Source organism: Pseudorasbora parva, chromosome 22 (genome assembly GCF_024679245.1).
Source record: "Pseudorasbora parva isolate DD20220531a chromosome 22, ASM2467924v1, whole genome shotgun sequence".
In the NCBI taxonomy this organism is placed as follows: domain Eukaryota; kingdom Metazoa; phylum Chordata; class Actinopteri; order Cypriniformes; family Gobionidae; genus Pseudorasbora; species Pseudorasbora parva.
The window spans coordinates 17,862,552-17,883,536 of NC_090193.1; the positions used below are offsets into that span (position 1 = coordinate 17,862,552).

The 20,985-nt window shown below is 35.9% G+C and overlaps 1 protein-coding gene across 1 annotated transcript; it reads left to right on the forward strand.

Moving 5' to 3' along the window:
• The first annotated feature begins 1,455 nt into the window (after window positions 1–1,455).
• Window positions 1,456–20,939, forward strand: psmd14 (proteasome 26S subunit, non-ATPase 14). The gene is made up of 11 exons (XM_067431176.1): window positions 1,456–1,575; window positions 2,158–2,214; window positions 6,515–6,586; window positions 7,233–7,352; window positions 10,052–10,122; window positions 10,206–10,356; window positions 15,280–15,387; window positions 15,496–15,570; window positions 15,654–15,779; window positions 15,916–15,978; window positions 20,756–20,939. Exons 2-11 carry the CDS (start codon window positions 2,167–2,169, stop codon window positions 20,852–20,854), a joined length of 933 nt encoding a protein of 310 aa, XP_067287277.1. The 5' UTR covers window positions 1,456–1,575; window positions 2,158–2,166; the 3' UTR covers window positions 20,855–20,939.
• The last annotated feature ends 46 nt before the right edge of the window (window positions 20,940–20,985 follow it).

A 20,985-nucleotide genomic window follows, 5' to 3' on the forward strand; every position in this document is an offset into this window, starting at 1 on the left:
AATGTCATAAATTCATCTTCTAAGAGAGCACTGTATTGGACTTATGCGGCAAAATAATGAGTGGATTTTGTATATTTAATTTAAAATATGTACCAACTCTACATTAATTTCTGCTATAATTACATTAGATTGATATAATTCAATTAGGTGTCCTTTCTTTTTCACATGACTGTATATTCATATATATGTACTATACTAGTATAGGCTATATACATCGATCAGGAATAGTGGCAGACCAGTCAGGGTGCCCATGCTGACCCCTGTCCACCACCGAAAGAGGCAACAGTGAGCGCGTGAGCATCAGAACTGGACCACGGAAAAATGAAGAAGGTGGCCTGGTCTGGCAAGCTGGCAGAGGCAGCATTTTTTTGGAAACCTTGGGCCCTGCCATCCATGGGGATGTTACTTTGACATGTCCACCTAAGCATTGTTGCAGACCATGTACACCCTATTCCCTGGTGGCTTTCAGCAGGATAATGTAGAATATGGGCCCTATATATAATTTAGTGCATTTCCAGTTTAAAAAAAAAACAAAAAAAAACAAACAAACAAAAAAAAACGTATAATAGTCTAACAAAAATTCTCAGATTTCCAATATGCTTTATAACATAAAACACCATGATGCATACCAATAACACCAATCTCTATATTTACCACATTGGCCACTGACCAAGTGAGACCACGAAAATATTAATTGTATAGATCCAATATAAAGCTGCAAATTAGAGGGAGGTCCATCATGAACAGATGCTTCTTTGTTGTCACACAATTATCAGATGTTATTCTCTGCATTGATCATTTGAGGTCATGAGAACCTCACACTGATGGGATGATGGGGGCAGGATTATGAGTGCAGGGCAACTGGAGACTCAGTCTCCTGCTAGGTGCCAAAATTGCCTGGAGGGAGAAGAGGAAATGAAAGGGAAAATATCTTAGTGTAAAAAAACAGTGCACAAGAGTAAATAATGGCGTATTATCCACCTTGTTTGTGGCGTGAGGCATTTAGCAATTAGAATAGAATAGAATAGAATAGAATAGAATAGAATAGAATAGAATAGAATAGAATAGAATAGCATAGAATAGAATAGAATAGAATAGAAAAGGTTGATTGGTAGCTAGTATGCTGATATATATATATATATATATATATATATATATATATATATATATATATATATATATATATATATATATATATATATATATATATATATATATATATATATATATATATATATATATATATATATATATATATATATATATATATATATATATATATCACCAAAACTATATACTTCAGACTATTTAATACAATACAAATATGATAAATGAAATTATTTTATGATATATTTTGTGTTAGAAAGCTCTAAAATCTGAGAATTGTTTAAACGTTTACGTTTATGTTGACGTTTGTTATTTTATTCAAGACTTTTATTTTGAAAACCCAATCTCCCTGTCTCGTATAACCCTGTTGTGGTACGTTTCACGGTGGTAATTCTGGCTGATTCATTGCAACTTAGTCGGGCTGAAACTCAGCTGGCACTTTGACATTATCTCATTCTCATTGCAAAGGTAAAAGAATAATACACATTTTCTATCATAAAATCGAAGTTTATGGAATATTGCAGCCTGCGGGAGGCTGTTTGTGTGATTGTAAACGCTTAGTATGTTGCTGAGTGATGTATTTAGCTTCTGTAGCATCATTAGCCTTTCATACATTTGTTTAGAGATTAAATAAAGTTATACATGAATAAAATCTAAATTATTGCCTCTCATTTGACAATATATTATATGTCTACACATTGTCCTTTTCCCGTTGTTTGTGTGCATATGAATTGTCATGTTTCTGTGTAAATAGCACTATGCTAAGTAGCTCAGCATGTTAGCAATTTAGGTCTGGCAGTTAAAATACTGTCTGACTTGTGTATTTAACAAATAAAGCCTTTTTAATGTTAATATTTGAGGTTGACACCTTGGATTAGTTATTAGTTACAGTTTAAAAACAGTTCGTTATGATATGTATGTATTTGTTTTGAACGCCCACAATGTTAATATTCATGATTCAGCAACATTCATAAACGTGTCCAGAGCCTTTAATATGACAAACTGACAAACTTGTAAACTAAAGAGATCTGCTTGTTTCTATGTGTCTAGATCTAAGGAATGGACCGGCTTTTGAGACTTGGAGGGGGGATGCCGGGACTCAGTCAGGTAATAATATTTATTCTGATATTAAGATATATTTGATAAACATGATGTTGTGAGTGGCTGCTGTGAGTGACAGCAGAAGCTGGAGATGGCTTCACACAGCACATCAACACTGATGATTACTAAAACTGCCATCAAACACACAGTGAGATACTGAGAAATAGTCACTGATTATCTCCATAATGCACTTGCTCTGACTGTCATGTTATTAGTGTATATTTTAAATTGATTAATGTTCATTAACAAGTTTCTCATTAAGGGGAATGGTCTTACAAAAAGTTGTTTTAATTTAATTTATCTAAATTTAAAAGTCTTCTTTTAAGAATAAACCTGGTTAAATGTCAATGATTAGCTCAGGTCCATTAAATATGAACAGATTTAGCTTTTGATTTTTAAAATGTATTGGCAAATGTTAAAATTAACCAAATGCTTTGGGACTAGAAGTATTTTCCATTGTTAGGTCATGTTAGCTAATGTTAAATGGAACTATTGTGAAATGAGAGCATTATTTTTTTAAAGACATTAATATTTTTCAGCAAGAATGAAGTTGAAAAGTGACAGTAAATATATTTATAATGTTACATATTTCAATTTAAAACAAATGCTGTTCTTTTGAACCTTCTATTTATTAAACTTTCCTGAAGAAAAAAAAATAAGTTTGCACAAAAATATGAACCAGCACAACCATTTTCAACATTGATGGACATTTTTTTTGTTCTATACATTTTTGTTCAATAAATCAGCGTGATTCCTGAAGGGTTATGTGGCACTGAAGTGATGAAAAATTCAGCTTTGCCATCACAGGAATAAATTAAGTTTAAAAATGTATGATATTCACATACACATATTAGATAAAAGTTTTGAATTAGAATACAGACTAATAACTTGCATACCCCAAGCTTTTGAACAGTATTGTATATAGTTAAACACTTTCATGCTGAAAAAAAAACCCGATCTGAAAACCAATCCAGATTAAATGTGCCTAAAACCCTATCACACCAGCTTAGACTGTTTTAAGATGTTTTTTTCCCCCCAGCAAGGTTAAAAGCATTTGATTCGTACATAATGACATCTGTATTACTGCAAACACTCCCTGTTAGTGAAAATCCCAGCACTTGAGTTTTTCTAGGAGCTTAATGTGAGCATAAATGTGTCAAATGGGAAGCAGGTGCACAAATAGGATGCTTTTTTGGGTGGTGTTATTGAGGGGGTGTTGGTATTCTGAGTGCCCTAATGTGGTTCTTCTCAAGGCCTGCGCATGATGGGTAGAGAGACGTCTCTCAGCTCTCTCTGCCAATTAACACTTCCAGTAACAGGCTGTCTCCCTCTGATTCACACCCCACTCCAGCAGTCAGCTCGGAAGACAGTGAGAGAGGGGCACGGGGGGAAAAACGCCCATGATTCCTTTCTTTTCGGTCGTGCTGGTTTCATACTTTTATTTCCGCCTGCAGCTGCACATGTTTTAAACCCAATAATATTCCATAAAGGATTGATTGGATTTTGGACGGTGTTGATTGGATTTGTGCAGTTCCATATTGACTTTTTTAGTCCTAGTGAGCTCTGATTGGCTGTTTGATGTTCACACGTATCCACATGGCCTAATGTGTGTGTATTTGATGATAATTGAGGTGCATAAATGTGACGCTTACACAAGGGTCACTTAACCTCTAAAAGATGTTTCCCAAGCTGATGGATAGATTTCGCAGGATATCTCTTCAGTCCTCTGTTTGTTACACTGGCATCAATCCTGTGCTTTAGGTGGAGCTGTCAATCAGACCGTACTGACGAACGGGACCTCTCAATCTATGAACTTTTCCTGCATTTGCTTTTGTGTTCAGATATCCAGCCACAATTATGATTTGAATAAATCTTTTTTTTTTTTTACAAACATTTACTTCCTCCCCACCACAGGATGAAAATATTTAAATGAATACATTATTATGAATATTCTAAAATAATCAAACTCAATTATAAATTGAAATTGTAAAAACACAATCAAGTGTACTGTAAATTTACATTAATGCATTTGGCAGACGCTTTTATCCAAAGCGACTTACATTGCATTCAAGGTACACATTTTTACATTTTTGTCAATTCTTGCTCTCCCTGGGAATCGAACCCATGACCTTGGCGTTGCTAGCACCATGCTCTACTGTTTGAGCTATAGTAAATCAAGTAAAATTGATTTACTTTTCTTTCTCTTCCCTCAGTAAGTTAAATAATATTGTTCTTATTGAAGAATGCAGTTCTTGGAATTTCTGGAATTACATAATGAATAACGGCTAAAGGGTTAGTTCACCCAAAAATGAAAGTTCTGTCATTAATTACTCATCCGAATGTCGTTCCAAACCCGTAAAACCTTTGTTCATCTTTGGAACAAAAATTAAAATATTTTGATTAAATCTGAGAGCTGTCTGACCCCTCCTTAGACAGCAATTTAATTACTACTTTCAAGGTCCAGAAAGGTAGTGAAGACATCGTTAAAATCATCCATGTGACTTCAGTGCTTCAACCTTAATTTTATGAAGTGTCGAGAATACCATTTGTGCGCAATAAACAAACAAAAATAATTATTTTGGTTTGTTTTTTGCGCACAAAAAATATTCTCCTCATACATTTTTTTTTAAACATATTTACCGTAGGAAATTTACAAAATATCTTCTTGGAACCTGATCTTTTCTCATTATTTAAATGATTTTTGGCATAAAAGAAAAATCCACAATTTTGACCAATAAAATGTATGTTGGCTATTGCCACAAATATACCCGTGACTTATGACTGGTTTTGTGGGCCAGGGTCACACATACCATATGTCTCCAAAGCACTTTAAATCCCCAATAAAATAATGCCTGTCAATTTTATTGCTGATTTATTACATTTATTACCATCTAATTTTTCAGTCTTTAAGATCCATTAGTCACATTCTTCTTCTCATAGTATTAGTAGAGGTTTTAAAGAACTTTGTTAATAAGTTGACTAATTAACAACTCTTTTGACATCTGGTGTTAACATCCACCTCAAATGTGTCAAGGTTAGGGTCTCTTGCATGCATTACATGCTTCACTGAATGTTGTCAGACATAAGAATGATAGATAGATCTTGAAAAGGTAACTAATCTCCCTTATTGTACGTTTTGCTCTGTCCAAGGTGTATTTTAGTATTAAATGTAAACGGATCCAGTGCAGGTCGGATGATCCATTTACTAGAATTAAAAATCCTGTCTCAGCGAGGGCTGGTATTTATGGCAAGCTTGTTTGACTTTAAATCATTCCTAGGAAATTAGTTTTTGATGTCAACAATTACAATAGTTCTTGATATCAGCAATGGGATTTTTACTTGTAAAATATTGTTAAATTCCATTTGAATGTGATCATTGGAATATTTAACTGGTGAAAATGAAATTACAGCTATTTAGAATGATGGTATTTAAAAAAATGTTGTCTTTTAATAATATTTTTGTTAGCAGAAATTCATATTGTAATTATTTGGGATGTGACGAGATCTCGTGCCGCGCGATATCAAAACGTGATGATATTTCTTGTTGTGATATCACTGCAAAATCTTTTACAGTGCTTGCATTATTATATAGTCTTTTTCTGTGTATAACTCATACTCAGAAAGTTAAACTAAAGTGAGATTTAAGTGAGATAACAACAATCACCATGCTTTTAATGCCCTCTTCAGGCTTTTTAATAATACAAAATGTACATAAGTTGATTGTTTACAGTTTTATGTATATTACATTATGTATTTTTAGTGCTGTTTAATAGAACCACAAAATTACTTTTGCATTTTATAGCAATTTTATACTTTATGTAAATAAATGATTGACTTGTTGTTGTTATTATTATGCATTTCATTATGTATTTTAAGTCATTTTAAAGCAGTATTCACTTAAAAGAAATTGCTCAATTGCCAAAATAATTAACCAATTACTTGATTTTAAAAATAATTGTTAGTTAAATAAGTAAAATGCATCTGTATTTTGCATTTTGTGACTTTAATTCGAATAAAATACTTTTCCCAGTCATATTTTATCATTGTAGATTTCTCAAATATATTGTTTCTTAATAATATTGTCTTAACCCCCAATATCGTGTCATCACACGCCTAGTAATTGTCATTTTCTTTTTAATATAATGAACTCTTGATTCATGGTGTGAAAATTGAATTGTTGATATAAAAAACGAGTTTCCTTGAAATGGTTAAAAGTCCAATCGGCTTGCCTTATATATGAGCAGTGTCTTGCTAAAGAGATTTGACTCCCCATGGGCAGAAGTGTAACTGTGTGTGTTTTCTGCAGGGTCCTCCCACAGATGCCCCCGCTGTGGACACAGCTGAACAGGTGTACATCTCCTCCCTCGCCCTGCTGAAGGTCAGGATACACACAGTTCCTCTATCACGCCTTCTCTTTCATACCTGTTTTTGTGTAACTGTAGTGGTTAATTTCTCCTGGTTTTGGTTCTGTCGTCGTGGTTTCAATTTGGTTCTGTAAATGCATTGTATGTTGCTATTAGGGGTGTATGATTAAACACTAACATGTGATTGGTCAATACCAATTTGATTTACCATATTTAAGCTCCTAAGGGTTTTTTTTTTTTTGCACAAAAACAATTATTTTCATCACTTATTTTATCTGGAAATGATCGGTTTTATGGAGCGGCTCCTTTAAAGCCTATCAATAAACGGCCACTGTTATGATTGGCTGATATAAAACTATTGATTGAGGAGGAAGTCATATGCAAATGTATTTGCCCATGTGATGTCACAGATCCCGTAATATATATCAAAGCGAGCTGTTTTTGGAGCTTGATTAAATAAATGCTTTTTTTATAATGTGGATGTTGGTTTAAACTTGTGAGATTTTTTTAATGGTACAATACCTCTTAAATGTCAAAAGATCAATCAAATTTGACCCCATTTAAGAAAAGAAGAGCCATTGTTATTTTTCCTGTTTTATTTCATGTGTGTGTGTGTGTGTGTGTGTGTGTGTGTGTGTGTGTGTGTGTGTGTGTGTGTAGATGCTGAAACATGGCCGTGCAGGTGTGCCCATGGAAGTTATGGGTCTGATGCTAGGAGAGTTTGTGGATGATTACACTGTGCGTGTGATTGACGTGTTTGCCATGCCGCAGTCAGGAACGGTGAGTGAAAAATTTCCTAACAATTTGATATTCTGGTATACTCTATCAGGGTCTGTTGGGTGCTCCGACTAGGATTTTTTGGGTCGATCACGATTACCGATCACTGGAAGCAGTATTAGCTGATACGATTACCGATACCTATTTTTCACGCGACATGCGTGAAACAAGCGTGTTGGAAGCGTTTCTAGGCAAAATAGCATAGGAAAAGATGTTTATATGCCATTTTGACACAAATACATATTAATAAATTACATTTTCATGTTTGAATGTCTGTAGGTTTACATAAATGCAGATATAGGCCTTTTTGTAATAATAAAAATCAACATAATTATCGATTTTGAAATATTAAACCTGTCAATACAGAACGAAATATTCTGTAGCCTATTTTGCCGTCAATACCATAGATATATATGGCCAATAGGCTACTGCCGACGTTGTCTTTGCTGTATCAATAGGCAATATATCTATATTTAACATGAAGTATAGGGCTTCCCTGTACATTAATAGCAGCAGCAGTGCCGCGTCAGACACGCTTCTGGTGTGCAATGAATGTGCTCTGGTGTGCAGTGAATATCGTCTGACACGCAGCAGAAACGCCACGCTCACACCACGCTCGCAGTGTGTCTCCGGCCTTACATTTCTGCTGTTCTGTAAATGCCACCTACTGTCAGAGAGTGAAATTGTATTTCGATCGAAAAGAAGCTAATGTGCATGATAAAATTCTAAACAAACAGGATTATTATTACATACCCCGATCAGGTATAACATTCATTTTCTTATTATATTTTTTTGCCAGGCGCTTTTTACCAATTCCAAACTACCGAGCAATTTGAGCTACAGTAGTTTGTCTGTTTGATCAGACCACAATGGGTAGCCTTCGTTCCCCACGTGCATCAATGAGCCTTGGCCGCCCATGACCCTGTCGCCACTGTTCACTGTTCCCTTCTTGGACCACTTTTGATAGAGACTGATACCACTGTAGGGCCCTATAAAATCCGTTTTATTTTTTCCCAAATTCCGTTTTTTCTGTTTTAATTTTTGCAAATTCCGTTTTTTTCGTTTTAATTTTTGCAGATTCCTTTTTTTCCGTTAAAATGTTTGGCAATTCAGTTTTTTTTTTTACCCTTTACTGTTATTTTGGTGAAAAAAGAGTGTGCTTTTAATGTTAATATAATAGAACATAAAACAAAAAATAGGAATGACCTTAAATTTATTGAGGTAACAAACATCACATTTACTTTTTAGGACAAATATGATGCAACATAACACTGCACTTCAAGTACTTCAAATATTAATGGTTATTATTTAAACTTTCCGGTAAAATACATTATAATAGTTTATATAAGTTAAAATGAAAGTGCTCCATTAGCTTTTTTTTTTCAAGTAATATTTTTTAAAAGAACAAAAAAAAATCATAAGAATCATCTTTTACATACAGTACTATTAAGTAAAACATTTAAAGCTGAAAATTAACATTAAAAAATAACACATTTCACCATGATATCATGTAGTGAATTGGTTCTGTGTGTTTAACAATCACCATTATGATATCCAGAGCTGTGAAAAATAAAAATACACGAAAACACAACACTGCCTGAAGTTTTTTTCCCCAACTTCAAAGGCCCCTTTAAATTATTAAAACTAGATGCTTAATTTTAACTTTACTTATCATGGTTACTTATCATGTAAACTACCCATATACAGCATGTTAAATGCATATGTTTGGAACAGAGGGGAAAACGGTCGCATTTGCAGCAGATATGCATTGCTGCCTAATGTGCCCATTATAAATCAAAGCACGAGATGACAGGGGTCGAGCAGAACACCGGAAAATCTGACAGAATGGACAATATTTGTCTGTCTGTGCAATACACGAGCAATGCTGCCTGAGCACAACGAGCGCACGGCTCCCGCTCTTCACACGCGTGCAGTGTGAAACCGCCGTTAGCGTCGAATTTCTTAACTTTTTCGCTGCCGAAAGCAGAGCCGTGGAGACCAACTTCGCCATACTTTCATTGTTTTGAAGGGCGAGCTGAAATGACGGGAGGGGTTGTGTCGCGAAGATTTGCTTCCCCCGGTCTGCACTTTCCTCAGACATACGTTCTTAACCCACACGACACAGAATTTCATTACAGATATGTAAAATTCCGGGGAAATCTGCGTTAACACCAGATTCCGCGTTTATATGCAGATTCCGCGTTAATATGCCCATTCCGCGATTCCGTCCGCGGTTCCGTGATTGCGGAAATTATAGGGCCCTACCACTGCAAGAGCTGCAGTTTTAGAGATGCTCTGACCCAGTTGTATAGCCATCACAATTTGGCCCTTGTCAATCTCACTCAAATCATTACGCTTGCCAATTTTTCCACATCAACTTTGTGGACAAAATGTTCACTTGCTGCCTAAAAAATCCCACCCACTAACTGGTGCCTTGATGAAGAGATTATCAGTGTTATTCACTTCACTTGTCATAATGTTATGTCTGATCGGTGTATATATAGATATATCCTGCCAATATGATATTCATTTGATCTGAGAAAGGTCTTAAAAGCCTTAAATTTGACCCTGCATATTTCTATTATATTTCTATAGATGTCACATCACATTTGGAGCATTGCGTTTGACAGCAAGCTTTAGTGTGTTTTTCACTTAACAGTGTGTTTACCTAGAGTTATTCTGACTGTTTGTTCTGTTGACAGGGTGTGAGTGTTGAGGCTGTGGACCCTGTTTTTCAAGCCAAGATGTTGGATATGTTAAAGCAGACGGGAAGGTGAGAGAATCTGAGTGAAGGTGTAATCTTGTTTTGATATAAAACTGTATGTCAGATAATGAGGGTTTGCGATCTCTGCGCAGGCCTGAAATGGTGGTGGGCTGGTACCACAGTCACCCTGGTTTTGGCTGCTGGTTGTCGGGTGTGGACATTAACACACAGCAGAGTTTTGAGGCGCTGTCTGAACGGGCTGTTGCCGTGGTGGTCGATCCCATCCAGAGCGTCAAAGGAAAGGTAGCAGTCCATAAACATATGCAATGCAACACTCGTTTTAAAGGAATTGGTCATTATGTAAAAGAATTGGTCATTCTTTAAACACACACTTACAGATGTTACTGCTTCACACACACATTCTGCAGAGATTCTTCTTTCTTTCTTTTCTTTTTGTATATGTGAACATGCGCTCACACTTCCTGTCAGAGTGTGAGAGTGCCTGGATTTCTGTGATTTTTCTTGTCTGCTTGCCGCTGTGAGCTCTATTAGCACCCTCTGAACCACGTGAGATAGTGTGAGGACTCCATCTCTCCCATCAGTCCTGTGCAGGGGGATGGGGACAGGAAGAAGAGATGGTTTTATAGGAAGAGAAAAGGGGCATTAATAAATGATGAATGGGAGAAAGCAAATAACATGCTACGCAGATGTAGTTCAGTTTGTTTGATTATGGATGTAAATATTTTTTTAGGTTGACTTTACATGCATATAAGTTCAGCTTTGCCATTACAGAAATAAATCACATTTGAAAGAATATTACATTATAAAACTATTTTAAAATTGTAATACAATTTCAATATATTTCTGTTTAACTGTGTTTTACTCAAATAAAGGCAGCCATGGCAGGCATAAAATAATTATTTAATGGCCTTAAACTTTAGTATACATTCTTTATGATGCTAATATTATTGTAATACATTCTATTATTACAATCATTTATTATTTATATGCATAGTCAATTTGAGCAATAATATCATATATTTTTTACTTGATATACCTGAGTGGTGGAGAGGGGACGGGAATTAAACATTTAGCTGAACTTTAACTTTAGTATTTGACCTGAAAGGTTTCACTGCATTGCATTTGTTTGTTTTCTGTATTAAAATATTCATGTCCCACACCTCAAAAGTATCATCACGCCTCTGTGAACACAGTACAAGTGGTTTAAAAAGGGTTTGTGAGTTCTTCCTTGTCTCAGCACTACATGGTCTCTCTGTCTTTCTCCCGTGCCTGATGATAATTCACCCTCCGAGCATCACACATTCAAACCGCCATACATCCCGGCAAAGGGAACGTCCCCCTCAGCACAGATGTGGGGCTCTGCAGGATTTTACACCATTTCGTTCATTCAGGATCTAACGAGTCCCCAGGGTTCAGAAGGTGTTACTTTGTGTACGTCTGTGCGTTCGGTGCTCTTCCACACAATACAGCTTCCTCTCCTACTGATCACTCTTTTGTCCAAGAAAAAAATCCCAATTTGTGATTTGGTCCAAAGCTTTATTTGTGTTTTATTTAACTTTTTTTGTTTTGGTCAACTGTCTTTTATGTTCTTCGTAGCGTACTATTTAAAATCAGTAGCATCAGTAGATGTTTTGTGTATCTGAGACCTAATTAAAAAGCCTAATTAAAATTGTTACACTGCATGTGAAACAAGGCATTGTGCATGATGAAGTAATTTTTTTTGTAGTTCTAAAGGCTTTAATACTATTTGAATTATTTGGAGTCTTTATTAATACTATAATTATAACTTTATAATTGTAAGGTTTTCTTTTGCTGGTACTTTTATGCTGTAAAAACATGCCCATATCTCCAGATTCCCTATTATTTTGGAAATAGGCTATGACAATATAATTAATAAAATGTAATTTATCATAACATTTTATTATACATTTCTGTATTTGGTTAAAAATATAAAAAAAACTGTTCACCATAACAGCCATTCCATTTATTTATTTACTAAACATTTTCAAGCATTTTTATTTCTTTCTTTCTTTATATATATATATATATATATATATATATATATATATATATATATATATATATATATATATATAAAAATGAATATAAATTATATTAGAAAAAACATATGTAATATCAATATTTATTTATAAATCCTGAATATTTAAAGTTATTTTTCTGGATTTAAAAAAGTAAATTGGAACTTCTATTTATACATCCTGAATATAAAAACATTTTACCAAAAGGAGTATTTTTTTCTCTGTCATTTCCATAATTTTAGGACTCCTAAATTTTTAGTCTTAAGAGTATACCTCCTCCAACGCTGATTAGATAGTTTTAATGGGCTCCTCACAAACTTTGTTTATAAAACATCATTTGTTGCTTGAATTCTGCAATCTCTCGATGCAGACATGTTAGAGTCTGACAATTTGCTGAACATATACTAGTTTAATTAGTGACACTTAGCCTACTTTTTAAAATCGTTATTTGAAAATATCAACAATTTTAGTTTAAAATCTTTATTTGAATATGGCAACATTCTTATTTTGAACATTTTATTTGAATATAGCAACATTAAAACATGTTCAACAAAATATTTCTATAATTAAATCACTTGCAGAGACTCCTCCCTTAACAGCCAATCTCTGTGGTCATTGTTAGTAAGTGTGATGACATCATCCATAGCAACGAGGTCAACCCAGACCCTTACTGTTAGCTTAAAACTTCTCTCTATTCCTTAGTAAAAGTTGCTCTCAGCTAGCCTGACAAGCCAGACCCACATCAAGATGTTTGGTCTGGAAACTCACCATTGACAGAGCTCAATCTGAGGGGCGGGATAAACGGTTGTCTTTCAAACTCCCTCTGCACGCGATAGGATAGCGCTACAACCAACCAGAGCAAAGCAGGTGAAGCAGAGCTAACGTTAGTTGAAAGATTAAACTTTCGCTGTATCCTGTCGGCAAAACTCAGAACACATCTTCCCTTTTTAAGTATCCCGTTCTTTGTTCTTTTCTCAGAGAAAAGCTTAACTCCAAGTCTTCCAGAGTCGCGGTCAAAGCTGATTTGAAAGACCGCCGTTCGCCAGTTTCTGTGTTTACTAGAAGAAGCACGCAAGCGCAACTCTGCCGTCATTATGTTAAGCCCCGCCCACCGACTCTATACACTATGTGATTGGCCCGACCTGAGTTTGGCGTTTACAGCTCAGAAGTGTATTGAGAGTTGTTAGATGACACTCGTGGGCAGATTAGATTTGCTGCCGCTAGTGCGATTTCTAGGCTAGCTCTCAGCAGCTTTGTGAATAGATTTTAAGAAAAAACTCTTAACTAAGAACTTTTACTGCCATTTAGGAGAACTCTTAGTGGTGCTCTTAATGCTTTGTGAATACTCTCATGTCGTTTCAACCCCGTGAGACTTTTGTTAATCTTTATAACACAAATATAGAAATAGAATTATTTAAATCTGAGAGATTTCTGTCCTTTCATTGACAGTCTTCACAACTTTGATGCTTCAAAAAGCCTCAAAATGAGAATTGAGTGGTTTAGTCCAAAATATCTGAAGAGAATCGATCGCTTTATATGATGGAGAATGATGAGAGTGAGCCTTATTGGTTCTTTGCTGAAGCTCAAACATGCTGCGTAACAGGAGAATGAACCTCATTGGTTCTTGCTGAAGCTCAAACATGCTGCGGAACACGAGAATGAACCTCATTGGTTCTTGCTGAAGCTCAAACGTGCTGCGTAACAGGAGAATGAACCTCATTGGTTCTTGCTGAAGCTCAAACGTGCTGCGTAACAGGAGAATGAACCTCATTGGTTCTTGCTGAAGCTCAAACGTGCTGCGTAACAGGAGAATGAACCTCATTGGTTCTTGCTGAAGCTCAAACGTGCTGCGTAACAGGAGAATGAACCTCATTGGTTCTTGCTGAAGCTCAAATGTGCTGCGTAACAGGAGAATGAATCTCATTGGTTCTTGCTGAAGCTCAAATGTGCTGCGTAACAGGAGAATGAATCTCATTGGTTCTTGCTGAAGCTCAAATGTGCTGCGTAACAGGAGAATGAACCTCATTGGTTCTTGCTGAAGCTCAAATGTGCTGCGTAACAGGAGAATGAATCTCATTGGTTCTTGCTGAAGCTCAAATGTGCTGCGTAACAGGAGAATGAACCTCATTGGTTCTTGCTGAAGCTCAAATGTGCTGTGTAAAAGGAGAATTAACCTCTTTGGTTCTTGCTGAACCTCCAACAGCTCAAACAAAAAACCTAAATTAAATCTGTTCATCATATAAAGTGATCGTGTCTCTTCAGAAAATGTAATAAACCGCTCAATTCATATGGATTAGTTTTACAATCTTTTTGTTAACTTTTTGATGCGTCAAAGTGGTAGTTGCGTAACTGTCAATGGAGGGACAGAAAGCTTTCCTCTTTCATTTGTGTTCTGAAGATGAACAAAAGGTTTACGGGTTTGGAACAACATTAGGGTGAGTAAATGATACAAATTTCATTTTGGGGTGAACTATTCCTTTTTAAGCATGATTCGGCATGATACAATAACAAACCCGGCCTGGATTTAGCTAACCATGCTGAACCTACACCTGTAGCAACAAGATTCCCATTATTAGTTTGTTTCCCAGTATAGTTCAATATTATTCTTCATGCTTTTTCCATCAACAAGGTACCTTACGCTGGCAAACGTACTACTCAAATACTTTTGTGTCAATGTCCTTTGTAGCTAGTCTGGGAACTTTTACCCTTCTAAATAATAATATAATCATCCTCCGTGCACGCTTACTAGTTTTTAAAGCTAAGTAACGTGCAGTCTAATATTGATTTTTTTTAGAGCCAGTTTAAAAAAAAACTGGCACAGAATGTCATGGTTTTGCAAGGAGAATCTGTTTGGCTCGATGTTCTAAATAGTGCTCATGTGGGCAGGCCTGACCTGTGTGTGCTGTGAGCTCAGGTGCGCTATCATCACAATATGGGATGTGACAGCACAAAGCATTAGCTATTGTTGCAAAGCCTGCGCTCAGCCTTTTACTGTAAATGTCTTTTTCTGTTGTTTGGATTAGATCAGATTTTATTTACTGGTGTCCTCTCACTCTCTAAAACCACAGTGAGGTTATTTTGTAGCTCCCATAATGCCATCAAAACTAAAAAATCCTTATATGTAGACTATTAAATATGAACACCACTATTCATTTTCCTCCTCCAGGTTGTGATTGATGCTTTCAGGCTAATAAATGCCAATATGATGGTACTAGGTCATGAGCCACGTCAAACCACTTCTAACCTGGGACACCTCAACAAGCCCTCTATTCAGGTGACATTTTTATATATGTATGTATAATATATTTATTAATTATAATATTTTTTAATAGTGTTAATAACTTTTAATGTAGAAATGTATTAAGTTGTTTCTCTTGTGCAGGCTTTGATTCATGGGCTGAACCGACATTATTACTCCATTACCATCAACTACAGGAAAAATGAATTGGAACAGAAGGTTTGAACTTGTAGATGTTTTAACATGCCTTTTTGTTTTTGATTTGTTAAAACCAGACGGTCATTTTGTGTTTATGTGTTCAGATGTTACTTAACCTCCATAAGAAAAGCTGGATGGAGGGTCTGACCCTGCAGGATTACAGTGAACACTGCAAACTGAACGAGACCATCGTCAAGGAGATGCTCGAACTGGCCAAGAACTACAATAAGGTGAGAATGCACAGGGGCATGGGTGTCTTGCTCTCAATGGCGAGCTGAAATTGAGCTTTAGGGAGCTTTTCGTTGTAGCCTGTGGCAGATGTTTTTGTTTAGTGTGTTTGATTTAATTTCTTTTTTGTTCCTTCAGGCTGTAGAGGAAGAAGACAAGATGACTCCTGAGCAGCTTGCGATTAAGAACGTTGGAAAACAGGTTATTATTTTCTTTGTTTCTTTCTTCATGTTGGTGGTGGTTTGTCACTATATTTACTAGAGCTGGGTTAAAACTATTGATTTCAATCAATTTCTTATTTTGAAAGAACAATATCGGAACCTGGTTACTTCATGTGTTTTCTCTGATCGGAAAAGATCAGGTGTAAATGCCCTCTGAAACGCTTTTGAGACGGATTTATACATGATCACTCGAGTCGAACCACTTCAGGAGGTAGTCTGAAATGTATTCCAGAAGAAACTGGACAAATGTAAATGCATCTGGTTCTCAAAACCACATATGTAAGTTTTACTCCTCCAAAATGTTAAAAAAGTAACAGTGTGAGAAGACGGCTGTGTGACATGTTGCAACACACATCAAGAGTAGCAAATTGCTAAAAACTTTAAAACTGAAAGTAAGTTGAAGACGGTCATCAAAACAATCATCTTCATTAAAAGTAGTGCAGGGCTCCAGACTGCAACTAAATAGTCACATTTTGCAAAAAATGTCCTAGCTGGTGTGACAATTTTGTTTATCGTTCACACTTTTTTCCACCACGTTACCCAATTTATAAGATCTGTCATTTCTGTTGCAAATGAGAAAACGCAAACAAAACCAAAGCGAAACGGAACCGCGCTGCTCGTTTTAGATACAGCGTCGAGCTCATACACGGGATGATCTTGATCACACAACACTGTTACTTCACAGCATTGGGAGATCCACTGAGAACCGTTTGAATTAGCCGCAGAATTAATAAAATCGCTACGAGATCTAGTGGGAATCGTTAATAACCCACAGATATCAAACAGCACTGACGTGGAAACCATTAGAAACCATTGTTGCACGAGTCCTTAAATCATAAACATTCACCATGGATTTAATGTAGTGACACCACATGGTATTGTGAAAGAAATAGTCTGTTTTTTTTGTTTTATTTTATTCATCTCAGGGTTTGCATTTTATACTGCAAAATTATAATCAGTGCATTTTATAATGCACTCAAGAATACTTTGCCCATCAACCGTATAAATGCTCAACACCGCTGTATTCTGCGTCAAAGGGACACGCGCTCAGATATAAACAAGCCCAACGGTATTTTTTTACGGTCTATGGTTTGCACATGACTGAACCGTAGGGCTGGGAATCGATTCCAAAAAGAATCGATTCCTCGATTCCAAGGCGTTGGGAATCGAGAGTCGATTCCAACGTTTGGAATCGATTCCATCGCGGGGAATCGACTCCTCTTTATTCACTTGTCTCTCGCTTACTAATAATGATTGGAAGTCTATTTATTTTTTGCAAAAGGTTCTTTTGAACAGTTAGTTTCAAATTACGAGTTAAAAATAAAGCAATTCAGCGGTTTTTTTGCGTCATTGTGTGATGAAGTCACTAGAACGTAATTCTAACTACTTATTTTTATGGTATGAAACGTTCAAATCGAGCCATATGTGAACGCATATCGCTGATTATTACTATACCTTTCCTTCACTTAGTTTAATAGTGTTTATTGTCATTGTTTCCTTCTGTGATCCTGCATCGTGGACAAGTTTGCTACATTTTGCACACAAAAACATAATTTTAAATTGTGAAATGGTTCTGTTATCCACAACGGTAGGTTTTGAGCGCTGCTTACAGATGCAGATGTGAGGGTCTTATTTAAATTTTCTATTTTCTTTTATTTTCATTAATCCATTGATAACTGAAAGAAAATGTGCCTAGACTAGAGTACAGCTTAATGACCGAGTCTATGTTGCTATAGTAATGAACGCAACTTGCTCGCGCATCTGATTGACAAATAAACTGCGCACTCTTATATAATTTTTTTCTTTAATATTGTGGTTATTTTACCTCGTACATTCTGTGCAAGCACTTATTTGAATGTAGTCATTTAACTTAACTGTGCACATGCATTTTAGACATGTCATGTAGTTTTAAACATGCAATAAATGCACATCCATGAATAATGTGCTATCCTTTTGATTTATTACGCTAAATCGCATTTACTTCTGGGCTATATGGGCCATTTCAGGAGAATCCATCATTTAAAATTCATCAGAGTTATGGAAATGTATCATCATTTTACAAATAAAGTTTCGGAGAAGGATACTTTCTACATCCTTGTATCCTGCGGTCACTCCGGAACTAGGTTCACCATCGATTTTGTTAAAAAAAGAAGAATCGAAAAGGAATCGAAAACAACAGTGCGGAATCGATTCTTGGAATCGACTCCGTCGATTCCGGACACAGGAATTGGAATCGGAATCGATTCCAAAAATTTCGGAATCGACCAGCCCTACTGAACCGGTGAAGGAGACGCGCTGCTGAAGTGCCGCTCAGTGACAGCAGAGGGCGCTAATGAACTGCAGAATGGAGCCGGTTACCCCGGAAACCCCTGCAAACAAACAAAAAAAAACGCGTGTAGTTTTTAAAACAGCCATTCGTTTTTGTAATCTCAGTGTTGTTCATCACAGCACCAAATACTTGATACTTAAAGACTTAATAGGCTATTTATTTTCAAATTTAAACATTTTTATGTTTTAATCTGGAATACAACCCTAATAATTAGAACTGTTCTAATTATTTGTTATTGTTCAGTATAACTTTGAGATACGACTTCATTAGTTAACATGTTAATTCATTATTACCAAACTGACAATGAAAAATACTTATAAAGAATTAATCATTCTATGTTAATTTCTTAGTTACTTTTTAATAACATTAAAATCAAAATCAAAATAACTTTTAATGGACCTAAGATAAAACTAACAATGATCAGTATTTCTTAACTAACATTAACAAAAACATTATACTTTCTGTACCAAATATAGCTGTTGCTCAATCTTAGTTAATGCATTAAGTAATGAGCCCTTATTGTAATTTGTAAGCCTACCTGTTGTTCTTTATAGCCTAATTCTTTTGCACTTTAATCTGTTTGAAAATTGTACTTTTACAGCTCTGAAAAAAATCAAGAGACCACTTAACATTGATTTCTCAATGAGGGGTCTCTTAATTTTTTTCCAGAGCTGTATATATTTTTGGTGCATTATTGTATTTAAACATTCAATTATTTTTGTTCTTACAAAAATAGTTCTTAACGCTGTTATGCTATGGCAACACTTTTTTTTTGCAACTTATTTCAATATCGTGATAATATCGTATATCGTGATAAAACTTCATCAATTAATCGCAACATGAAAAATTGATATCGGCACATGCCTAGTTTCAACCGAACCAGGAAAGACCTCAATTGGATAGACTTACAACCAATCAGAGCAACGGAGAGACGCATTGTCAAATGTCGACATAGTTCAACTGCACTGTGTTGCTAAGTCCGCGTTTTTTCCCCCGCGGGTTGTTTTCTATGTTCGCGGGTTAAAGCGACTATTATATGATATATAGACCCATGAGTGCGAATTTTAGCAGGCAACCTTGCCAAAATAACACACATTTTACCCCCCAAACGCCATTTTCCCCCGGAGAACCCCCTGAGAAGCTATTGTTTAGGGCTAGTAGTTGGCGGGTTTTGTTGTAAAAACTTGGCAACCCTGTCTGCACGCGCGCTGGTATCAGGCTGGAATACACGATCTTTGCCGATGTTGCAAAAAAATAAAATAATTTAATGATACACAGAGTACTCACCCAACATGATCATCATTTCTGAGAGAAATTGTGAAGGTGAATGCAGATACAAACAAGCTCTCCGTTTAGGATTCGAAAAAATATAATCCAAGCCTCTTTGATGACGTGCATGATTACGTTACTGTTGATCATCTGTCCATCATCGTCTAAAGCCCGCCCTGATGATTTCATTGGTCCAAACAGTTTCTGTTCGGGGATAATTACTCCTCTATGGAGCAAGGCCAGACCCAGACCAAGGGGCAGGTGTGACCAGGCCCTTAAATTCCAAGAATCGATCTTTCAGTCTATGCTGTTTTCAGGTGATGAATGAACAAAACTTTGCACACACCTCCCATCCAATTAATCACAATAAGCTTTGTCAATTCTGATATAAAACAAAGTGTCAGCTTTCAAGTTCAGTCATTTTACCAAATTCATACATTAAATACCGCTTCCGCGCTCTTCAATGTGGTGTGACCAAAACTAGTTACAGCATGAAATAAACATGAATGAAAGTCAGAAGGTCTGTATCATGTCACACATAATCGCTCCATTTCAGCTGCTGAAAAACGTCAATTCAACAGCTTGTAAACAATGTCACGTAATTACATTTACCTCAGAAAAGCCATTCAAAACCCAGTCATCGATTTTTACTGAACCTGTTAGCCACCCGTTAGCCACCATTTAAATATTCATATTTAAAAAAGGAAAATATTATAAGAAACTTCCTTGTATGTACATACATTTAATGTACTGTATATACAATTCCTTACATTTAAATGTAAGTCACCTATAAACCAGTTAATTTTAACCTTTAATGTTATAGTAATGTGACCAAGACACCACACACAACAGATTCCATCCTCAAACAAACCCGACTGTGAACACATAAAATCTCGCAAAATCTCTTTAGAATAAACAAACATGACAAATGACATCTTAATGTTTCCGTCTATGCTCCCGTAAATATTCAACATGTTGGATAATGAATCGAAATTGAATCACAGGCTTGTGAATCAATAATCAAATGGAATTGTGAAATTTGTGTCAATGCCCAGCCCTAGGAATTACTGTAAAAACCATAGGTGACCTGCCAAATACTCACCAGCGGCAGCAGCTCAAATTATAATAGTGTTTACCACCATTCTCTTTCTCTCTGTAGGATCCCAAACGGCATTTGGAAGAGCATGTGGATGTTCTTATGACATCCAATATTGTGCAGTGCCTCGCCGCAATGTTGGACACGGTTGTGTTCCAGTGATTTCCGTCTCTCTGTCTGTGCATAAATGTTCATATTCTACAACTGTTTTGTCTTTTTAAGAAATAAACACAAAATTCAAGTAAAATGATCGTCTTTCCTTCATGGACATCGAGGAAAGCTTGCATATGTAG